We start from the raw sequence: 22,310 nt of genomic DNA, 5'->3' as shown, positions 1-22,310 counted from the left end.
TGCTGACAACGAGGATATTCTCAGGCTTGATGTCTTGGTGCCAGCTGCATGACCAACGTTAGCCAGTATTGATTCAGTGCTGGGGCAAGACAAACCCTTGGAAGATGTCCGGAGTCTCCAAGTCATGGTCTTCGAGGTTGTGGATCTTCAGAAGAGCAAAGATTGGGTAGAAGAGGCCACGCCAAAAGGATACGATATCGTCTTCGGTTGTCGGCGGCGGGACTTCCTTGAAGAACTGTTCCAGAGTGCCTTTGTCGGCATACTCGAGGAGTACGTTGTGGGTGCCGCCGTGGATGAAATTCCCATGGAACCCAATCAAGCCTGGTACGAAACCCTGGTTGCTGCCGGCGGCCAAGACTCTTCTGAACGCGCGAATCTCATTGGTGTAGTATGACTTGGCATCTCCGGTACGGTAGGTCTTCAGGACGTAGGTATGTGCGTGTCGAAAGCTTGGGTTCTTAGGAGGTCAGCACTGAGGTCATTTCTGGAGCTAAAGTAGGATGATTTCGCGAAAGTACCTTCTTTTCAGAACTACCGTAGGGCTCGAGCTCATCATAAGCTTGTGGGAGAGTGATCTTGAAGATGTTTGAGCTCGCGCCCTTCCCGATCCGATCCTTTGTCATGATGGGCAAAATGCGGGCGTCTTCGTAGACCAGGTCCATATTGTACGTCAGCGACTGGGCGCAGAATTGCCACTGAACCTCCTTGAATCTCTCGAAAAAATCGGACCCGTCGTCGGCAAATGGAAAGTGTGCGGGCTTGTGTTCAAAGGGCAGCCGGGTATCGCAAAGTCCAGTGTGGCGGACAAAGATTCCAATGAGACGGCCTTGGCCAATCATGAGCAAGATACAGAGAACCTTTGGATAGTCTTTGACGATTGTGCTCTGGTAGCCTTCCAAATTTCCGTCGGGGTCAAGGCGCTGCAGTAGTTGGCTGATCTTCCTTTTGGCTTTGAAGTACTCGACAATTCTCTGTTCAGGTACGTAAGAGGGGTTGGTAGAGAGATCTGGGGCACCGATCCCTTTCATCTTTTGGCTCTCGATCCAGTCGCGAAACTCCTGGTGGAGCTCGCGGTCGAGGTGTGAGTTGCCCATTCCGGAGATGGCATGCAGTGGCGCGGAGCGTGGGAATGGTAACACAAAGGCGGTAGACCGAGAAGCGGCGGTTCCGCCCGCGGTGTTGGACCTGTTCGGCCGGTAGGGTCCTGAGGAAGGTGCGGTGCGCACAGCCCACGAGCTGATAGTGGGATGAGTGGGAGGCGAAAACGAGGCGCCATCAGCACGGGCGGCGCGGTACGAGTTTAAAAAGTCGAGGCTGAGGCTGACAGTCGCCAAGCAGGGCTAGACAGAATCTTCGTGAAAAATACTGCTCGACGAGGCTGAGGCTGGGTCGAGTCCGGACTACGCGCGAAGATGGGGTGTGTTGCCTGGGCGCATCTGCAGCGTACCGGAATCACGCTGCAGCCGAAGGCACCCTTGCATGCGTATGGTGCGGGGCTTGTAACCCTGATCCACCAATGATGACTTGCTCCTCCGATATCGATAGTCGGCAGACTCGGCCGGTGAGGCACACATTGTCAGCCGCAGCAGGGCGCAGTGGGGAGCGTCAAGGGCGCAGTCCCTCTCTTGCGTCATGAGGCTCTTTGTTTTGAAGCATGCAAGCCTGACGGAACCAAGTCCGGGCCCAGTTGAAATTTGATTTTGTCTACTTCATAGATTCTATGGTTTCCCATGTGGGCTCTATAGACATCGACCAAGATCAAGTTGTGTTGGCACATAAAGCGAGCCCGCTCCCCTGGTAAGAAAGGCCCCTCAGACGCCAAAGGACAGTGTCCGCCAAAAGATGAGGCACAACTGGCCGTGCTGATATCGGTAACAAAAATTATTATATGCCGGTTTCAAACCGGACAAAGCGCGCCGTCTCTTGCCTTCTGGGCCCGTGCTAGTCTGCGGTTAAAATACCACCAGACCGAGAACGTACAGCAGCTCAGGGGCAAGGTGATCGCGAAGAAGAATTCAATAGCACCTGTAGATATAGTTCGTTCTTGAGGACCTCCATCTTCTGAGCCCCATCTGATTATGTCCGTGCTCATAAGTGTCTGTGACGAGGTTAGTGAAGGCTCTGGGGCTGCTACAAGCACACTTACACAAATAAACGTTGCTGGAAGGAAGAAAAGCGTGACGAGCGTGATGATCCTCATAGATACCGTTTCCTGTTGCGTCTGCTGCGCTACTGCATGCATGCTTTGTGCTGACAACCTGCTAGCTTCCATGTTGTGGTACTCGAGAACGCCAAAGAGCAAGTTCTTCCTGTCAGCCAGTACCCGGACCAGGGATTCCGCCCGGCTCTTTTGGAGCCGCAAGTCATTTTCAGCGCTGGAAGCGCGTCGCAGGAACCTCTCTATATCCTCGACGCAGTTCATGCTGAGCTCGTCGGAAGACTCGTCAGTGCGCAGCAGTGCTTGGTAGAATTTCTTCATCTCGCTGATCACACTGAGGTTGATGTTGACCACCAGAATCGCGCCGTTCGTCTTCTCTTCAAGGAACTGCGCTCTTTGTAGGTCGGCAAAGCAGAATCCGGGCTCGTCATTACCGCTTGCCACGTCTATCTCCTGTGGCTGCGCATGGTCCGATGTGATCGCCCATTGTCGCAACTTGCCCGAGATCCTGGTCCACGGACGGGGCGAATTAGAAGGAACCTGAGAGTCCTTCTCCGTAAAGAGGCTCGATAGCCCAGATGATACCCGCTTGGAAAGCCTTGGTGATGGGACAGCAGCCGCGGCAGCCGTCATAGACTTCGGCAACTTGTCTACATCGGCAGACAAGACCCGCCGTGTACCAATCTGGGCGGAATCTTCCAGGTAATCAATATAAGACTGCCAGTTCTCCCCTGCCCAGTCAATGTAGATGAGATGCGTGTTCAGAGACGAGGCGAAGGACCGACTGTTGGTATCGAAGCACGAGGTTTCGGTGCGGCTTGATGGATCTGTTGCTTTCTTGACACGTTCTTCCATCAGCCCATCGCCTTTGACGATGATCCATGATGCGCGCCCTGTCACAATGTCAAACGAATGATGTATGGCAGTTTGCCGGATAGACCATGGCCAGGATGTTTGCCTGGGAGAGCTCTCCACCGACACAAGGTTGTAGCAGAGCCGGAAGTCACTTCCCGAACGTCCCATTTCAGGGATCCTCATGCTATTTGAGGCGTCGAGCAACCGGGACTCCGAGCGAAACCCGCCGTAGTAGAGTTCTTGGGCGCGCTCGCGCCTTCCGAACGTGAAGACGAAGTCGAGAAACGCCGGAATCACTTCATGATAAGTGAAAAGCAGAGACATCATTGGTCGTGAGATCAACAGTCTGTCTCTTGAATTACGCGCGCGGATGAATCTGATTTGTTAGTGTTGGAGCTATGGTGAGAAGGGTTTGCGAAGCTTACGCGAAGGAACATCGCGGATCTTTGACCCCAGGAGTGAAATTTGAGTCAATTTTGTAGAAATTTCCGAGTTGGTCCATATTTTCCGCGTAGTGAGATCTGAAACCTAAGCCGGATGACGGCGCATTAGACACGGAAACGTGCAAATATCGGGACTAATTTGCAATAGTCGGCACCGACAAGACTTACCACATCCTTGTTCTTCGCATGTCCAGAATCCGAGTTTGGCTTTCCCATCTTCGCAGCAGAGCCTCTGTTGTGCTTCGTCGAGGCGAGTGAGGTAAGATTGTAAGCGATGAGGATAGGTGTCGGTGGAGACGAGATTCACGGGATACTGCCCCACCCGCTCCAGAGAATCACTAAATTCTCTCAGGCAAGAGTCTCGTCCCATGACTCGCAAAAGATCTGAAGCGAAGGATTTCTAGTGTAGTGTCGTATGAGATGATGATAATTTTCACCCCTTTTAACCGGATTCTGGAGAAGGCACAGCCTTGCCGCCACCACTTTGGGGGCGGGGCACAGTGACAACGCGGCTGATCTAGGCACATGTAGCATGTGTGTGAGGCTGAGCCAAGGCAGAACGGACAACTCATTTGATATCAGAAGATTAGCATGAGACGGTCTCGCAATGCTTTCCATCCAATGCAGTCTGCCCAAATCCATCAACTGCTGATCTCCTACCAACGAAGATCCAGAATTTGCTCCCTCTCATTCTGAGTCGCGTTAGCGCGTTGCACAAAACTTACAGCAAGAATCTAGCCTTACTGCATCCAATCGCCTAGGAATGCTGAAGGTGTACATATCGTTTGCCAACTGGCCATCGTCACCGGTCAGTCTGATGTGGCAGTCGGCAGGTGGTGCATGGGGCTTCAGCCTTACTCTTACTGAAATCGTCACACCGGGGAACAGGTTCTGGAGATATTCTTCGAGCTTGTCCTTGTCCAATCTGTATGCCTCGTAGGTGTCTTGGATCATGATGAACGTAGGCAGTGCTGTTTCTGAAACCGGTTGCGTGTTGCATGGAATAGGCCGCAGGGCTTGATAGAATCAAGGCAACCGACGAGGCTGAGCGAAGGCTTTAAGCGTTCCCCACCCCCGATAATGCTTGCGCCCGGCGCCAAATCGCAGCAGATGCAGGGTGGAGGCAAGCAATGAGCTCGGAGCAGAATGCACGGTCCGAAGCCGGCTGCGCTTGCGGAGCCAATCCTGGCGCTACACTTTGCTATCATGAGACAGTTGGCAGTGAGGCTCAAAATTCGCTTACTGGTTGGCAGACGCGTGGCGAGCTGGTCGGGTAGTGCGTGGGGAGACGCGGCTGCGCCCGCGCGTGCCGCTGCTGAAAGGAAGGTGCATATGCATATCACAAGGGCATGCACAATCTTATTGGTCTTTGGTGCGGGGCCGCAGCTGACACACACCCACAGAACCAAGGCATCAACGAAGCACTGCCATGCGCAGAACGGCGATCGAGATTAATCTGTTAAAGAATGCTTGGTTCTAGCCACGTGCCTTATCAGTCCTTCGAAATGAGCCTTTTGGCATTTTCGCCCGTGGTTGGGGTAGAGCTCCACAGGAAGGCAACAGCCTAGCCGTGTAAGGTTGCCTCGTTCAGCCCCTGGGGCGAGGCTGAAGCATTTCGTCTTAGCCACCACTCTTGTGGCTGTAATTGTTGTATACGAAGTGCCTCCCGAAGATCCAATCATTAAGAAATTTAAACACATTCAGCTTCCTCGTAACTCGATGCATATGACTGAAAGTGACAGGCGCCATGCTGCTCAAAGAGTCATGGGGTGGCTATGCGTTTTCAGCGATGGCTGGTTATCAAGTGCTCAAGATCGATTGGTGGCAAGGTCAAATATTGCTGTTTTCCTGCTGAAACGTGTGGCAACGGCGCAGGTTCTACAAGGGCTGAGGGGCACCAACTCAGCGGGAAAGAGATCACTGCAAGATCGATGTTCGCGTGTGACACAGCATTTTCCAGCTGGGGCTGAGCTTTTCTCTCACTTATCGATAGTGACACATAAAAGGTAGCTCCCCACTCTTGCGTCTAACACTACTCTTCAGACATTGCAACCTTTGCCAGCAATATAATAGCAGGTTCCAACCTGTAATCAAATTTATACCTCATCAAGTCTGCTTCTCCGCCAAACTGCCAGTGGAAAGTATACAGAGTTAGAAGAAGAGAAGCTCCCGCTAATGACGTGGCTTAGCCTGCACCCAGAGCTCCGGTTTTTCCCACAGCCCGTAGGTCTTTTGATCCGCCCAATTGTTGCTTTCTGCGCACAGCTGTAAGTCGAAGTGCCACAGAACCTTTGCCAAGATGATGCGCATCTCGTGATATGCAAGACTGTATTATACACGTCAGTCATGTTCACAATTGCGTCTGTGAATGACTCACTTTTTCCCAAGGCAGTTACGTGGACCGCTCGAGAAAGGCTGAAACACGTCCTTTCGGTCACTGTCGAATCCCGTTCCTGGAAGCCAGCGCTCTGGGATGAAGGACTCTGGATCTTTGAAATTCAACGGAGAGCGGTATGCTGCCCAGTTGGGAACCGCAACACGGGTCTGGTGGAGAGAGATGAGTCGTTGATGCTGCGTCAAGTGATGTTTGGGAAATTTGACGATTTACCTTCTCGGGGATCCATTGTCCGCAGATGGCATTGCCCCCCTTTGCGACTTCGCGCGTCGGAGCAACGGGGACCGGCGGATAGCAGCGCAAACCCTCTTCGAAGCAGGCGGATAGATAGGTTAGCCGCGGAAGATTCTGCAATGTGAGTTCTTCCTCAGGCAAAGATCGGATTTCTTCTGTTACGATCCGTAGCTTATCCGGGGACTTCAGGAGATGGTAGGTCAGACCGCTAAGAAGCGTTGCCGTCGTCTCTGTTCCGGCCATCATGAATATTGAAGAGTTGGCATACATCTCGTCGAGGCTCAGCTTGTTTCCTGCTTTCTGAAGGACGAGGTTCCAAATGTCGGGCTGGTCATTTCCCTTCTCCATACGACGGTTGACACGATCGACAGAGTGCTGGAAGTGTGTTTTCTGCAGTTCGAGTATGGACCGAGGCAGACAAAGCTTGATCAACTTGCCGAGTAACGGGTATTCGAGACCGACTTGCGAAAAGGCGCCTACTTTGATATTGGCGAAGACGGCTTTGACCCACGGCGAGTACTCGGATGACTCCAGGAGTCCCAACGACTCGCCAAAGGCCAGCTCTCCCATGATGTCAAATGTGGTTGAATTATAGAGCACGACCATATCCAGACGCTGTTTGACCATGCGGTGCATGTTCTCGATGAGTCGATCAACGTATTTGTTGATGAGTGGCTCCTGGAGCTTCAGGGCTCGGTCTGAAAAGGCGTTGGTGAAGATCTTTCGGAGTTCGCCATGCTTGGCGACATCCGGGACGTTGATGATGTGGTCGGCGCCATTGAACTCGGGCTCGTAGCTTCGGGTATCCTTGGGGTTCTCCAAGCGCTTGGTGGTCCTGTGGCCGTAGATATCCTTGCAGGCCTGCGGGCTGATGTAACTGAGTCGGTCCGGGCCAACCCGTACCACTTCGCCATACGTGTCGTGCATCTTCTTGACCCAATCGGCGAGCTCTCCGCGCCATAGGATGATCCACCAGGTCCAACCGGTGGCAGCAGCATATTTCGGACCCGGAACTTATGCTGGTGTCAGAATTGAACGGAGCTCTTGGAAAAGGGATCGTGACCCACATTTGCTCAAAGGATGGAAGAATATGTTGTAAAATGCGAGTCCACAGAATGCGAGGACAGTCTCAAGCAGAAAGGTTAATGGAGACGAACAAAAGTTTGAAGAATATAGACCGACATACCAGGATTATGACACCGCCGAAAAGGGATAAAGCATTACCAGGGATGAGAATAAAACGCTTCTCAGAACTGAGGTTTTGGCCCATGGCTGACGTCGTTGGGGTTAAGTGCGTTTTCTACGATGAGAGTGGCGGCGGAAGTTCACTGAGGAGGTCAACCCTGACCAGCCACTTTTAAAGCATTTTGTGTCTCGCCGAAACACTCGGGAAGCTCATGGCCAAAGTTCCGCTCGGCAATGGAGTTTCTGCAATCCGATGGTCTACTTTGCACGGGATGGGCAGCACCGAAGCCGATGTTTGGATACCGACGGCTGATGCAGCGGAAAGAAAAGTGAATTCAAGTAAGCGCTAGTGAGAGGTGCTCGGACCCAAAGTTTCCTGTTTAGGCCAATAGGCGAAGCTAGAAGGCAGTTTCAAAAGCTTAGACCCAAAGTTTCCTATTTGAGGCGAGAGGCGAAGGCGGGGGGATGCTGGCACGGGCTCCTGAACAAAACGAGGCTTAGCGGCTCGCCATAAGCTTCGACGCCACCTCTCCTCCTGTCACTTGAGATGCGATCATACATTGTCCGGTTTAAGGAAACACGGCAACCGGAAGCGCCAGCCGTTGCCATCCCCAAGCCTACGGCGCGCCAGATTCGGACGCGCACGGGGTGTGCGCAGTGCAAGCGGCGACGGGTCAAATGTGACGAGCAGCAGCCAGCGTGCCAGCGCTGCAGAGCTCGTGGCGAGAAATGCAGCGGCCCCGTCGTGGTGCCCATATGGCAGACGGTAGTGCTGGCACAGGACTCGTCTGACAGTGGGCTGGTGCAGTACTGGACGACGGCTGTGTGCGGATCCATGCCGCTCGAGCTGCACAAGCCAGAGCTGCTGCCGGACGTAGTGCTGCCGCTGTTGGATCGCTCCCCTGCTCTGCTGCACTGTATCCGCGGCGTTGCCATTGCCCATCGGGGCTTCTTCTCCACCGAAGCACTCCCTGCCTCACTCCGCGAGACTTCTCACGCTCTGGCTGCCCTGCGAACCGAACTGGCCATCCATGGCGACCCGCATCGCACCCTACTCGCCGCCCTCGGCCTGTCCATCTTGTCCGTGTGGCTGGACCCGTCCAGCCAGGATAGCAGCAGCCTTTTGCACCTACGTGGCGCGAGCTCCGTGCTCCACCTCCTTCTTCTTGGAGTCCGGGAAGCGAGCACCCAGTGTCTCGCACTGACCGACTTCATGGTCGGTCTCTATGTCTACATGGACATGATCCACTCGTACGCCGTGCCCGCCGCCCACCCCCTCCCGCTGAGCGGCAAACTCGCCAGCCGCCTCGCCTCCTCCGCCGGCTACGTACATCCCATCACCGGCATAGCGACTAGCCTGTGCCTCGTCGTCGCCCGGGTCGGCCGCTACCTCCGCTCTGTCGTCGACCTGCGCCGCCGCGATCCGGGCCTCGAGCGCACCTTGCACCGCTCCCTACGTGACTGGCAGCCCGGAAATCCTGTTCACCACCAGCATGCCCGTATCGCCGATGCCTATCGCGTCCTCGGACAGATCATGCTGCACCAGGCCCGCCGCCATGTCACTGTCGTTGACGACGACGACGATGAGGATGATGAGCCGCCGCCACTAAGCACCCTCGTCGCCCAAGCCCTGCAAATCATCGCCGCCGACGATGTCACTGCCTCCTCTACAGATGCTTCCAGCGGCGTGTATACCCGCGGCATCATGCTGCTGGCCGTCGGGCCCGAAGTGAGCCCCGGTGCCCGCCGCGTCGTCATCACCGACGCCTTCGTCCGCCTGCACAGACTGACGCGCGTGAATCACTTCCTTCTCGCTGCGCGGTTCGTGCGTGATACGTGCTGGCCGCTGCGGGACCGGGGCGTCGAGTTTACCTGGCTGGACCTGCTTGTGAGGGCGGGGCTGACGTGTGTGCTGATTTAAACATCGTAGATTCTACCCAGTAATCAAAGGAATCATCCACTTCCACAACTTAGTAGCACCATTGAACCACCACATGAAAGAGAGGAGGCATGTGGCCGAGACCAAGACTGGGGAGCTGATAAGAGGAATGAAGTTATTATGTCATAGTAATTTTCGATAGAGGGTAACGTGATACAACGGAAGTAAACACTGAGTTGCTGACGACTTCATTTATTGTGCCCGTCGAGACCCATGTCGTAGATAATCAAGAAGAATGTGATCCAGATAATAGATAATAACTTTCGATCAACAGGAGATTGCTTTTATGCTTTGTTTGTTCTTTGGGAAATACTTGATTGGGGATTCTGCGGTGGTGACGTTGTAATTCATTGGCTACGGATACTGGGAAAATACCGGGTTCGTACGGGCTCCGCGCCGACCATGTTTGCTAGAGGAGGAACTGCCACCTCTTGTAGGGCTCACAGCATATGCGCTTACCAAGTTCAAGTGCCTTTCAACGCGTGCTTAGCAAGCATCGGAATACTTGAATTAATGATGCAAGCCTTACTCAATAGCTACCAAGCGCTCGGTAGGCGAACGATAGCTAGGTGGTAGACCATGAATATGGTAAAGTTAAGGTAGCCAATCTTAGCGCACGTACCTATCACTAGCGTACGCAACCAGAAAAGGCTACCAGAAGCTGAGCGCCGCCAGTGAAGATAATGGATCAGGGCACTCAAAAGCGACACAGTTGAATGTTGAGACAGATCTCTGAAGAGCTTGCTTGCTTGCTTGAATTCAAAGATTGTCGTGTTAGATGGACTTTCCGTTAGCCCGGTGCATCCTTTCATGTGACAATGTGTGTGTTTGTGTCTGTGTGGTTCCGGTCGAGTTCCACCAGGGCTTAGTGAACCGGTTCCTGACACCGTCCCCATTTCATCCACCAAATATCCTGTGTTGCTACAGGGTTATGATCCTGAGTGCAGTCTAGACCTTTTATGTGGAATCATGGCTCTAATTAACTTAGACTGTGCCCCATCCAACTGACAGGACAAGCAGAACACACAAACTTTGTTCTCATTCACCCACGCTCTCGCCAGCACAGTAAGAGATCCAGCTGGCATTTCCAGGCTGTCGTCACCTCTTACTTACTGTTATGCCATCGCTGAAGACTCTTCTAAGGCTCGCGACTCCAGTTCTGCTCCACCGTTCTGTAACTCCAAGCGTCGCCACCGACATCTCTCTATACAAAGATGCAGAGTGCAGAGTGTCTCTGGACAATATCAACGGTCCAAACGGGTATTCCGATGGCGCCTGTACCAGGTTCAGGGAAAGGGTTACGACCAACTACTCGAGCATTCAAGTCGTGAACGTAGATCCGGGCTGTAGCGGTAGGTGGCACTGCATCCGTCTACAACGCAAACAAGTCTAACAAATATTGGCAAAGTGACCCTATACTCGCTCTATGTCGGCGATTCCTGCGCCGCTGAAGCCGCTGAGCTAGCCAAGATTGCGCACTGTTACAACACATCCTGGGTGTACTACAGCATCGACGAGTGCATCCCACCAGATCAACTTCCATCTTCCTGGGCTTCTCCCACCCCTTCCACTCATTCTGGAAGTAATAAATCACGGACAGGCGCCATTGCTGGGGGAGTCGTTGGCGGTGTCGCAGGTGTTGCGGCCATAATCGGTGCGCTGCTTTTTTATCTTCGGAGGAGGCGGAGACTTGCGCGGGAACGCCAGGCGCAACAGACCAGCGAGCTGCCGCCCGGAGAAAAACCGCTCGTGGCTAAAGCAGATGAAAAGGCCGGAATGGAGACCGAGATCAAACACGAGCTCACGTCTGATACCATGCCGTCGGAGATGCCGGATTGGCAGTCACCGGTGGAGATGCCAGACCAGAACCCACCCGTGGAAATGGAGGCAAGCCCGCGATCTCCGTCTACCGCAAAGGGTACTTGGTAGAGAGGGGTATGAGAAGCGGTCAGCTGGGGCAAGGGAGAAAAAACACCTACTTCCAAATTGCCGAGTACGATTCCTGTACCAGCCATTCCGGATGCATCGTCAAGCGGCTTCAACCCCCCCTCACGAGTTTTACCACGATACCTTCCGCATGCGTTGACCCTCGGGTTCATTTAGCCTATTCAAGAACGCGTGTGCCACCTATAGGCCCCAATTTACAATGTGGGCAGGCAACGCGCGTCGATGTGTGGCTTTAATAGCCAACCTTCCCTGGTGTCGCAAAGGCGAATGGCACAGGGTCCAGGTTTTATGCTACGCTTACCAGAACTCCCTCTGGATGCGCTAGTATCCTGAACAGGATGCCACACAAGCTGTACAGCAGTGGACCTGGCCCCAACAACATTTCGAGCTGAGCCTTTCACTTTGGTTGCCTACTCTTGTCAGCGCTGTCAAAAACTTTGCGTGGGAGCAATGTCGCAAGTAATTAATTCTGTCCTTTCTCACCAACCAATCATTAAGTTCAAAGGGCTGGGGAATGCACTCAATCCTGATGATCAATGGAAATTCTTCGGCTCAGAACTCTGCCTGGATCGATTCCGTAACACTGCATATCTCAACCGTCTCACATGTGATCTCGCACATAGAGCAGCCATGGGCTATCGAATACAGGACGGCCGTATGGTGCTGACGCATGATCACATGCGCCTGACCAAGTCTATTCACTTGAGAGAAATGTTCCCCACACGAGCAGGGTGACCGTGAGAAGTAGGAAAGCACTTATCCCAGCATTGCATCACGCAGCAAAAATGCTTGCTATCGTCCTGATTGGAATGTGCATTCGTCAACAGCCAAATTACTTTGATGCCACAAGGTCAGGATACTGGGATCTGCGGCTGGTTTTCCCTTGCTGGAGAGATGATTGTAGCAGCGGTGCAGGTTCAACAAGGACCGAATGGTTCCAGTCCATCAATGAAGAGGTCGTTACAGGATATCGGCCTTCCGCGCAAAGGTTTTTCTGCTGTAGTTAAGCTGGAACCTCTCGTCTACGGAGATGAGGGGACAAAAAAATATCGCACCGTACCTGGTGTTCGTTGTCTCACTCGGCCACACCCGCTCGGCTCTTCGCATCGTGAACTGCCGGCAGACAAAACAACACTCAACTCCATCGCCTCAAAGGGCAAAAAGATGATCTCTCCGCTCCCAGAATCGAACTAGGGACCTTTTGATGGCAACAGATATTACAGTCAAACGTGATAAACCAACTACACCAAGCGGAGCAGACAGGAGGTAGACCTCCTATGCTTGGTTGAAGTTGCTAAAATTTTGTATTGTATATATACTGTAGTACTGCGTTTGATTAGGAATAGCCAGCTTGGTTGTGGTTGAATCCCTTAGGCTGTCCTGGAAAGTGAAGAGGGGAGAAAATTTCGTCTGGATGAACCTCGGATATGCTTGATTTTAATGTGGCGGGGTATCGGTCCTTTTGGTGCACCTTCGGAGATCCGATTAATTGATTAGATATTGTGCACTCTCGTAAAGTAGCTGCCCTGTGATAGCACACAAGTGAGGAGATGTGCCATACATTTATTAGAAATATGCAATGCGCTGCGCACAATCTGTTCAGAGAGTCCTACCAAATCGTTTCCAAGAGAGTGGTCTCAGGCAAGCTACTCGTGAAATTCCGATCCATTGCTTCCCAGATGCTTAAACAGGCATTAGAAGGATAAACGCTTACCAAGTTCTACAAAGTGCCCTTTTATTAAGGGATTTAATGGGGCTCGATTGAAAGATGGTGTATCTGGTGAAAAAACAGACTATATACGAGGATATTGGCATGATGCTGGCCAACATGTTTATTTCAATCGCGAGATTGTTTTTTGAGAAGATGGGGGCGAAATCGTCAACACTAGGCGCCCCGCGTTTTCGCGCTTGTAAACAACACGCCCACCCCGCTAATTTTAGCCATCCGCCCGTCCCGGTGCCGCATCCAAAATGGAACCGTGGTGGGAGAGATCGACACTGGAAATCGACTATGAACCGTTACAAGAAGGCGAGATTCGCCTGATTGAGTTTGACTCTCCCGACGGCCCTTGCAAGACTCCACTCGGATTCCGCATCAAGCACGTGAACATCAATGACCCGCCTCCATACTGCGCCCTTTCATACCGATGGCCGAACGGAAAAGAGCTGGACGAGCCTGCAAAGTTTAGGGACCATTGGCTCGACATACGTGGAGGCCCGCTGGCGGCAGTGCGGGCTTACCTTTCCAACCCGAACGCGGCTCATCGACATCTCCCGTTCTGGATTGACCAATTCTGCATACAACAATCCAATGTCAAAGAGAGAGGACAGCAGGTGCCTTTGATGCGAGATATCTACTCCAAAGCGTCGACGACAGTCATTTTTCTCGGCTTTGCTCGAGGCCCGGAGAACGAAGGTTATTTTCGCTCCGCCTTTGACTACTTGAGATATATCAATCGCAACAGCTCGGATAAAGAAGGCTCTCTGCGAGCCGCTGAGCTCACTAAAACACAAACCGTCGGGACAGTGTCTGCACTTGCTGCCATCTTCTCTGCACCATGGTTCAGTCGCACTTGGGTTGTGCAAGAAGCAATTCTGTCTAAAAATGCTGTTGTGCTGTGTGGCAGTACCATCGAAGACATGTTACAGCTGTGCACAGCTATTTCGCACTTCGACCGCATGGGATTTCTTCGCCAACTGTTCCGGGACTTCCACACAATAGAGCATCCATGGCAAACGAGATGTGCGAAGACCCGGCTGTTCTACCGGTTGGAATTGAGCTACACCCGGTCTCAACTGCATTCGTCCGAATGCCTGCCTGGAAATGCATTGAAACAGCTGCTTACCCGCTGCCGGCCTTTGGAAGCTACAGACGAAAGGGATAAAATATTTGCCCTGGCAGGTATTTGCAGGACCGAAGACATACCTGTCGTGGACTACAAGCTTTCGGGAGCGCAAGTGTATCGAGATGTCGCAGTGAGGATACTGAAGGAGGGCCACCGACACAACAATGAAACGCCGACGGGAACAGGAAAACCGAGGTCTTGCGCGTGGAATGACCTGTGCCTGCTTGCGCTTGTCAATTCTGACAACGACCATATTCGATCGCCATCTTGGGTGCCGGATTGGTCCTTACCGTTGACATACAATGATCTCTGGTTCGAAGCTGAGGAGTGGTCTGGATTCCACGCTTCTGGCAGCAAGGAGCCTCGTACCAAGCTTCCCGAACATGATCCTCACGTGTTGATCATAGAAGGGAAGCTCTGCTCAATGGTGTCATCGATAGGTGAAGATAGCATCCAGACGAGGATCCTCCCCAAGACTGACATGGAAGAGTGTAGCCTCCGTGAGGAGTGGTGGTCCGTATCCCGAGGTAAGATGGAGGGCAACCTGAAGCAAGGATTACGTCTTCCCAAATGGATTCTGCGTGCCGGAGAATACCTCCGCGTGCACACGGACAACAGTCCGCACCGTGAAGAACAAATTGCCAGGACACTCTGTGCTGGAGCAAAGGTGGAGCCCACTTCGGACCTCAATTCAAAGGGAGAGGCAGCAGATATCACGATAGACCAACATACTTTACACTGGAAATCTTTTCAGAATTCTGCTTCTCGTATCATTGGAATGGTGGGAGAGCTACCCGACAAAGGTTCCACCGGCGCTGTCAAAGAGGAAGAGGAGAGTTGGGCATTCAGAAGCTTCCTGGGGACTGTTGGCATACCATGCCGCGGTCGCCGGTTCTTTGTCACAGCGGATGGTCATATTGGTCTGGGTCCTGGTCGGATGAGAGAGGGTGACGTGGTCAGCGTCCTGTATGGGGCACATTGGCCATTTATTCTAAGGCCTCATGGCGATGCGTATCTTCTGATAGGATACTGTTACGTTGATGGGATGATGTACGGGGAAATGGTCAAGCGTGATGATATACCTGTGCAACAGATTTGTTTAGTATGAGCGGATCAGGCTAGACCTCCGCGTGGTATTTCTGTCGAGAGAAAAGACGAGTCTATATTACAAAAAGAAAATTATATAATCGATGAAGCCGAGCAGATCTGGTATCAATCCTCCTTCAACGCCTATCATTTGAAAGGAATCCGTTTCCATAGTCTCATCAATACTTTGAAAAAAAAAAAAACAGTAAACGAGGAATGGTATCTTTTCAAACTCCTCCTGGGTCACTCCATGGCCTCAATCCGCCCCGTTTCCCAATTATGTCGAATGCGAACAGTTTGTGGACTTCTCCCGGATGCCTTAATCGTCTCCTCCACATCCTTGTCCTTCAACGCGGTAGCAGTTCTCAAAATCTCACTCACGCTTTCCGTCTGCATCTGCGCAGCAGCAGACCACGAGTTATCCAACAGCGAATGACCGGTCCGCAGCCCGAAATACACAGTGACAATCGCCACAACAACAACGTGTGTGCAGCACACAGCCAGCACGACAGCCAGGCCGCGCGTCTCCTGCGGGAACGACTTCATGACGAAGAAGATGGCAGAGATGTTCTGGTCCATGTTGAAGGTGGCGGCGCTGTCGTAGTAGTGCATGCGGGCCAGCACCGTCAGCTCGGCCGACAGCGCGGCGGCCGGGTCGTGCGTGGCGTTGAGGATCTGCCGCATCAGCACGCCCTGCTGCACGCTGGCGTACGTCGTCGAGATGTTGCCGTCGTAATACCCGCCCGTCGCGCACTGCTCCGACGGGTCGTCGCTGCGGCAAAACGTCCACGTCGGCCCCGCCCCGCTGTACTCTGGGTACGCTGTGAACCACAGAGAGCTGCCGTCGAGGAGTGCGGCGGATTCTTGCGCTGATTTGTCGGCGGGACGCAGGGCGTCGATCGAGTCGCGCACGCTGGATATGTCGAGGTCCAGGATGCCACGGGAGGAGGAGCTGAGGCGCTCGCGGGTCGCGCCGAGTTGCTGGCGGACAGTCGTGAGGTCGAGCTGGTTGGCATCGTTGTTGAAGGTGGCTTTGGGCTCTTGGCGGTCCTGGGTTGCGTTGAATTTGACGGGGAGGTCGAGGTCGGGAAATCTGGAGTGCGGTCAGCGTGTGAGATGGTGGAGGCATGCGGGGAGTTTGACTTACAAGGCGTCAAAGCAGAGAGTCACATTCAAACCGGGCTTGCCACACGACTTGCCAAGAGAGCAGGTTGTGTCGCATGTGCCAGTGACCTCGCAAGGCTCTTTCCGCGTCCACTTGCTCGGCTCCAGGTTCAGCCATGGTCCATCGCCGCCGAAGTTCCATCCTTCTCCTTGTTCTGTGGTGTTGTAATTGAATAGTGGCCGGTATGTACCGTTGGATGTATTGTTGTAGGCGTCCAGCAGGTACTGGCTTTCGAAGAAGAGGAATGCGCTGCCAGTGACGTTTTGCGTCGAGTTGAAGTACTCCCAGAGCCACGATCTCAGCCCGAGATTCGCATTGCCGCCCTGTAGCGGACAGATTTGTGTGCCGTAGCCGACACTGCAGTTAAAAGGTGTCAAGGGAAATCCATTCAGTGAGTCACCTTGATACCATCCTTGCGGTGAGTCCAGTCCTGAAGGTCGAGCGCTGATGCCTACCTGCCCGGTCAAGTTTACCAGGTTGGAGTCAACGAAGAAGCTTGAATCGACAAAATTCGGCCGTACACAGGCGACTCTGGCGTCGAATACCGTTGCATTTCCTTCGTAGTCTTGTATGCTCGTTCTGGTCTGTTCAGAGGAGAAAGGAAGAAGAGCCCGAACCAACGGACCCGTGTCTGACATGTTCTCGGCTGGCTCGGGTGCGTCGGAATACTCGGCAAATGCCTGGTACCCAGATGGAGTCTGGAGCATGAAGTTCTGGAACCAGGTTGACGGTTCCTTGCTCAAGCCGCGTCGCCACCCAAGCGGGACATTCACCGTCTTGGGCGTTCCGTGGATCTGGCCGGGTCGGACATCGAAGAGTAAGATGGTGGAGCTGAAGTTGGCAGCTAACGTGATGACCGCCATCGCAAAGCAGAATAGGAAGGCCTTCCACCCATATGTCTTCCGCACCTGTCGCACAAAGCTCCACAACGATAGGAGAGGTCCTGAGTTGTTATAGCGCATCGTCGAGATACTGAGAGATTGACTGAGCGGCACACCCCATCTCTCCATGGCTAGAGATGAAAGCATCGAGATTGCGACCGCCCCCGATGAGCTTACCGACACTTGGATGGCGAGAGCTGCGAGGGCCACTGCCGAACCAACGTAGTCGTTGAGAATCACCCATCTCCACGAAGCTGAATCGCGATTGCCTTTCCAGAGGTGTGCCAAAAAAGCGAGCGATACGACGATAAGAACGACAGCAGTAATAAGGATACTAAGAGAGTAAGGGCCTATTCTTTTGATGAAGGAATTCCGATGTGCTGGTAGAGATTTTTCTGTAGACGTTGTCCGTGGTCGCGATAATGGTTCGTAAGAAATCTTGGAAACTCTCCGGACTAAAGTTTGGAACGTGTTGTGTGGCTTTGAGAACAAGACTCCTCCGGAGTCTTCTGAGCCATTCATGTCGGCTGCGAAAAGACACCCTACCCAACGATAAGGGCAGAATGATCAGTGTGAGGTTGGGATAGGAAGCGCATTACGAACGGAGATGGGAGCCGTAGCGAAAAGTGCCGTTGATATTATCTGTGTGCAGCCATTGCTTGCCACCACGGCTTTTCGCCCCATCGTTGTTCGGAGGCTGGTTGGTCGGGTTCGAAGGATTTGGCGGTGACGCATGGCCCAGCGGCTAATCAGACAACTCCAAGACGAAGGCAGGCTTAGCGTGGGGGCCGTTTCGTGTTGAGTCGCTACTGTATCTTGAAAAAATCGGCGTGTAATTGGTTGCAAATGCTCACTGTGGTTGAATCCGGGAACTCTTGCGATGCTCAAACAGTTCTGAAATCCTTCAGTGGCTACTTTATTTATCCTTTCCCGCAGGCACAAGCTTTCGGGGACGCTAAAATTAGCTGATCGGCGTAAGCTGCCAAGGGAAGGCTACTGAGCCAAGGCCAGCATCGGCTACTCACTGGGCCGCCACGCTTTGAAATCCAAATGGCAGTCGCAGCGAGGCGAGAACAAAAAGCAAAAATGTCAAGGCAGATGCACGTCGATAGCCACAGCGTAATCGATATGAGCAGGCTCCTGGTGCCAAGCCAGACATATGAATCAGTGATAAAATAGTGCCTTGAATCAAGGAGAAATAAAAAAAAAAAGTAGAGACGGAACGAGACAGAAAGTAAACGAAAAATATATCCAGGGAGTAGGCCTCGTTAAATGGGTGGTGTCAGATAAGGCTGTTGCCGTGTGCCGGAGACCAAGGACGCCCAACTAAAAGATTTTCGACGAGCGCAACGAGAGCGCATTGGTCTAGTAAAATATGTTGCTCTGGAGACTAGCTTACTAATTACATTAGTCCTTAGTGATGCTGCTCATTGGCGTAGTACTTACAAGAAACTCGTACACCTCTACAACAAGCTTAACGTACATTGGTGTGGCAATGGCCATACCCCACTGACAAAATATGAAATACATAGGTAGAAGAAAGTTCTCTGAAATGGCGAGAGAGAAGAAGTCGGAAGAATGCTGTAAAGTGATATAAGAAATAGGCTGGATGGACTCGTGGCTAAATCTTTATACGAAACTCCGTTGTTCGGTTGGTTTCCGCTGTGCATCCATACTTGGATGCAAGTATATGAGCTCACGCGAGCTGTTTCCGTTCCCAAGAATGTCTTGCCTATCGGAACTGTAGTTTGTCTGATTATCATTGGCCGGCTTTTTCCCTTGAGGAATATTGGTGGTGGCGGTGCTGTCCTGCGGCTCATCGTCGTTGAAAAGGTCCTGGTACTTTCTACGTGCTTGTTCCTCCCATTCGCGTTCCCGACGCGCACGCCGACGAATGAAGATTAGGAAAACAATGCCCGCGATCAGGAGGATCCTGCTCCTGGTCAGAGATGCTTCAGCAGATAAAGTGTGTACTTACCCCGCAAAGATGCAGATTGGTATGACAGTCTTCTGGATAGTACTGACTGGCTTTTCGCATGCATTGTCATTGGGAGAGACGTCACAGTCCACCATGACTGGCTAGTGTTGTAGATCCGGCAACGAGGATCGTTCCGGTTTGAGAATTTGTAGAAGTCGGCCTCAAAGAAAAGAAATGCGGGCACTACATTTTAAATCTGCGTAAAAGACTTATGTATGCAGCGAAGCTTTACTGCACGCTTTCCCCTGCCATGGGTTCGGCAATGTCTTGGCCCGGATCCGGGAAACTATCGATTCCGAACCCGATGGCGTGTCACTTAGATTCTTTCCCTCAACAAAGTACCACGATTGCAAGTGTGGCTTAGCTGGATATCTCGTGAAAGCCCCACTTTTCATGGGTAATTTTCTATATTTGACTTGGCTGACGTCCTGGTCTCCCTTCTGTTTTCTCGTAACTGTTCCGCGAACGTTCGGCGCACTTCTGCCCATCTTGGCGCTGCTACTCTCGTGTTTATACCTCACAAAGAACATGTGATCTAAAAAAAAAGCCTCAAAGTTTAAAATACTTTCCAGCTGAAAGCAAGAAGACCATGGATTTACTAAAATGGATTTCTGACGAGGCACTAGCTTAGAAGCGGCAGTTCCCCTTAGCCAGCAGCGGGCCAAGGTATGACTCGGGCAACTTGACAGTGCTGACGAAACTTCCGCAAGCTTCTAGCCAGCTGGGATCCGCATCGCAGTCCTTAAATTGCGGGATGGGCGGAACGTCGGTGTAATTGTAGGTGCAGAACCCATGCGTCGACTAAAGATAGTAAGCTATTTGAACTTGAATAGGAAGGAGGCTAAGAATGGCGTACCAGGCAGGTCGCTTGCACGGTTGCAGGATCGAATTCGGTGCTCTTTCCTTGGCAGTCTTGCGTTTTGTGGATGTCGGCTTGGGTAGCCCATCCTTTCTCGGTAATCAGATTGGTGAGGTCGGCGAAGTTGGTCTCGGGGCCTGTGGCGACGTTGCGTCAGCGAGGTTATTTCCAAGTAAACTTCAGGATCAGAGCGTACTGTTCGGGTTGTGGAAGGCATAAGTATTGCCCTCGGCCTCATCGTAATACCACTGGTTGCAGTTTCCACCAGAAGTGAAAGCATCGCAGGAAATCTCGCCAGTGTCGGCGGCAACTGTTCGAGGATCGAGCCCCTCAGAAAGAGTGCTCACGATTCCGTTGGCCTTGAGCGCTTCGCTAAGGATGTATTGCTGAAGCTGGCGATAGAGATCGCTTGCCTGTACAGTAAGGGAGGTCGTCACGCGCTGTTTTCGATGTCGTCAGAATCTTCTCTGTTTCCCACCACAAATTTCCGGAACCCACCTGGCTAAAGCCACCATTGCTGCACGTCTGAATAAAGTAGGTGTGGTTCCCCTGAATCGTTGACACGGTATTCAACAGCGCATCCTGGAACTCCTTCACGAGCTCCGACAGATTGGCCTCAACATCTCCAAGCTGGAGGAACCGGTCGTTTGCTGTCTGCGTCAACAGCTTCTCAGATACATCGACGTTGTTCAAGACTTGCGTTAGGCCTCCGATGATGAGACCTGCTGCTGTGCTACCGCCATTGGGAATGACACCTCCAATAAGCTGTCACCGATATTAGCAGGAGTGGCAGGCCGTTCGTAACGGGAGACGTACGCCGAGCACACCAAGTGTTCCACTAAAGATCTTCTTCAGGTTGTTCACCGACGCGACAGCTTCGACAGGAGGTGCAACTGCGGAAACAATCTGGCCTACCGTGCCGGCAGCGAGAGAGGAGCCTTGGCCGAGAGCGAGGCTGTATTGTTGGAAAAACTGATAGACGGCGTAAATGTTCCACAGTGTCTAGAGGTAATCAGTCTTGCTTGGTTCGAAGTAGGTCTTGGAGAATGGCTACTGACGTAGAACTGCTGGTTGGACTCATATTTGGCATTGGCGTCTGTGTCAAACGGAGGGCACGTGTTACTGGTGATGAGGTCACAGGTAAGACCGGAGAAGCCCTGCTCGCTGTTAGCACGAAATGATATGCAAGCAGCAAAGGAGAACAGACATTGGCCTGAAGGAAGCACTGAGCAAAGCCAACTTCGTCGCACTTCGCCTCGGTGCCGTTCGCTTTGATCCAGTCATTGATGTACTGCTCAATGTTGAGAGCCTCCCAGCATTCTGCCTTTAGGCCGGAGCGAGAGTTAGGAGCACAGTCCACATCGGTTGAGTTCTGTCTTGGCTCCAAGGTGGGGAATGCCAGCGCGGTAAGGCAAAGCGGTGTAACTAAAGAGAGAGTCTTGAGCATCATGACGTCGAAAACGAGTGAATAGCGGAAAGGCTTGGTGCGACGCAACTGCCACCCCAATGCCCGCCATATATTCTTGGGCGATGGGGCTCGTATTACATGACTAAGGATTCAAACAGTGTGAAGCAGCTAAACAATAGAAACGTTGGTTTAAGATAAATTTTGGAGACTGAGACTGGGCTGCTTTGATTAGGAGTCTACGACTGCGTGTAACTTGCAGCGAAAATAGTTGGGTCTGCAGGGAAAAAGCCAGGGTTACATGGTGCCCGTCAGGCGAGCCACTGGTTCAGAAGCCGACTTGGCAATGCTTTAAGGGAATGATCAGACATGATTTCCGCCCTACGCCTTGCAGTTCCAGACAACGGCTATCCGGCCTTGGACGCCGTCATGCAACACCCAGGGATGGAGCCTCGTCTTGAAACAGGTGATAAATGCGAGGGTTGGATATTGAGATGTGGTTGTATATGACGTTCTGGTGCACCGAAGATTTCGCATCCGAGCCGCAACGTGCGAATGTCAACTTACCATTGGTGCAGTCTCACAACCGGAATGCTAGAACATGTTTGGCGTCATTTCATGCAGCCTGGGATAAGGCTAGGGCTAGTAGGACGGTGGGAGTTCCTGCTTTCCTTTGTATCCGGATATATGGCGGTATGCATCCGTCAATCTGTCAGCCCAGGGAGATACTATAAAATGTCAAGATCGACGTGAGCAATGGTCGAGTCTTTGGAAGGCCTCGAAAGTCGGAGTTACCTATTCGGGAAGTGCGACGCGCGCTCACGTGGCGATAAGAATTCCGATGCGGGCTGATGTCGATGCGGGGCCTAGACCGGTCACGGCAGTCACCACACCACGTCGAAAGAATGCCAGCGGCCGGGAGCAATGCAACAAG

General features: G+C 52.5%; 4 protein-coding genes across 4 annotated transcripts; 1 reads left to right on the top strand and 3 right to left on the bottom strand.

Moving 5' to 3' along the window:
• Positions 1 to 5,628: 5,628 nt before the first annotated feature.
• On the bottom strand, positions 5,629 to 7,355 carry LTHEOB_989 (Cytochrome p450 protein; the record flags this gene model as incomplete). Its single annotated transcript, XM_035519526.1, has 5 exons — positions 5,629 to 5,782; positions 5,834 to 6,000; positions 6,065 to 7,098; positions 7,153 to 7,213; positions 7,272 to 7,355. 5 exons carry the CDS (start codon positions 7,353 to 7,355, stop codon positions 5,629 to 5,631), a joined length of 1,500 nt encoding a protein of 499 aa, XP_035367336.1.
• A 462-nt stretch (positions 7,356 to 7,817) lies between these two features.
• On the top strand, positions 7,818 to 9,191 carry LTHEOB_988 (C6 transcription factor; the record flags this gene model as incomplete). Its single annotated transcript, XM_035519515.1, has 1 exon — positions 7,818 to 9,191. One exon carries the CDS (start codon positions 7,818 to 7,820, stop codon positions 9,189 to 9,191), a length of 1,374 nt encoding a protein of 457 aa, XP_035367335.1.
• Positions 9,192 to 15,331: 6,140 nt separating this feature from the next.
• LTHEOB_987 (uncharacterized protein) lies at positions 15,332 to 17,116 on the bottom strand (the record flags this gene model as incomplete). The annotated part of the gene is made up of 4 exons (XM_035519504.1): positions 15,332 to 16,181; positions 16,236 to 16,576; positions 16,709 to 16,818; positions 16,879 to 17,116. 4 exons carry the CDS (start codon positions 17,114 to 17,116, stop codon positions 15,332 to 15,334), a joined length of 1,539 nt encoding a protein of 512 aa, XP_035367334.1.
• A 2,623-nt stretch (positions 17,117 to 19,739) lies between these two features.
• Positions 19,740 to 21,421, bottom strand: LTHEOB_986 (uncharacterized protein; the record flags this gene model as incomplete). Its single annotated transcript, XM_035519493.1, has 7 exons — positions 19,740 to 19,913; positions 19,969 to 20,108; positions 20,168 to 20,411; positions 20,470 to 20,736; positions 20,788 to 20,973; positions 21,030 to 21,128; positions 21,179 to 21,421. 7 exons carry the CDS (start codon positions 21,419 to 21,421, stop codon positions 19,740 to 19,742), a joined length of 1,353 nt encoding a protein of 450 aa, XP_035367333.1.
• Positions 21,422 to 22,310: the final 889 nt, after the last annotated feature.

Source organism: Lasiodiplodia theobromae, assembly GCF_012971845.1.
Source record: "Lasiodiplodia theobromae strain AM2As chromosome Unknown scaffold_3, whole genome shotgun sequence".
NCBI classification, from domain to species: domain Eukaryota; kingdom Fungi; phylum Ascomycota; class Dothideomycetes; order Botryosphaeriales; family Botryosphaeriaceae; genus Lasiodiplodia; species Lasiodiplodia theobromae.
The sequence above is the reverse complement of the archived record's forward strand: the minus strand, read 5'-3'. Positions and strand labels throughout refer to the sequence as shown.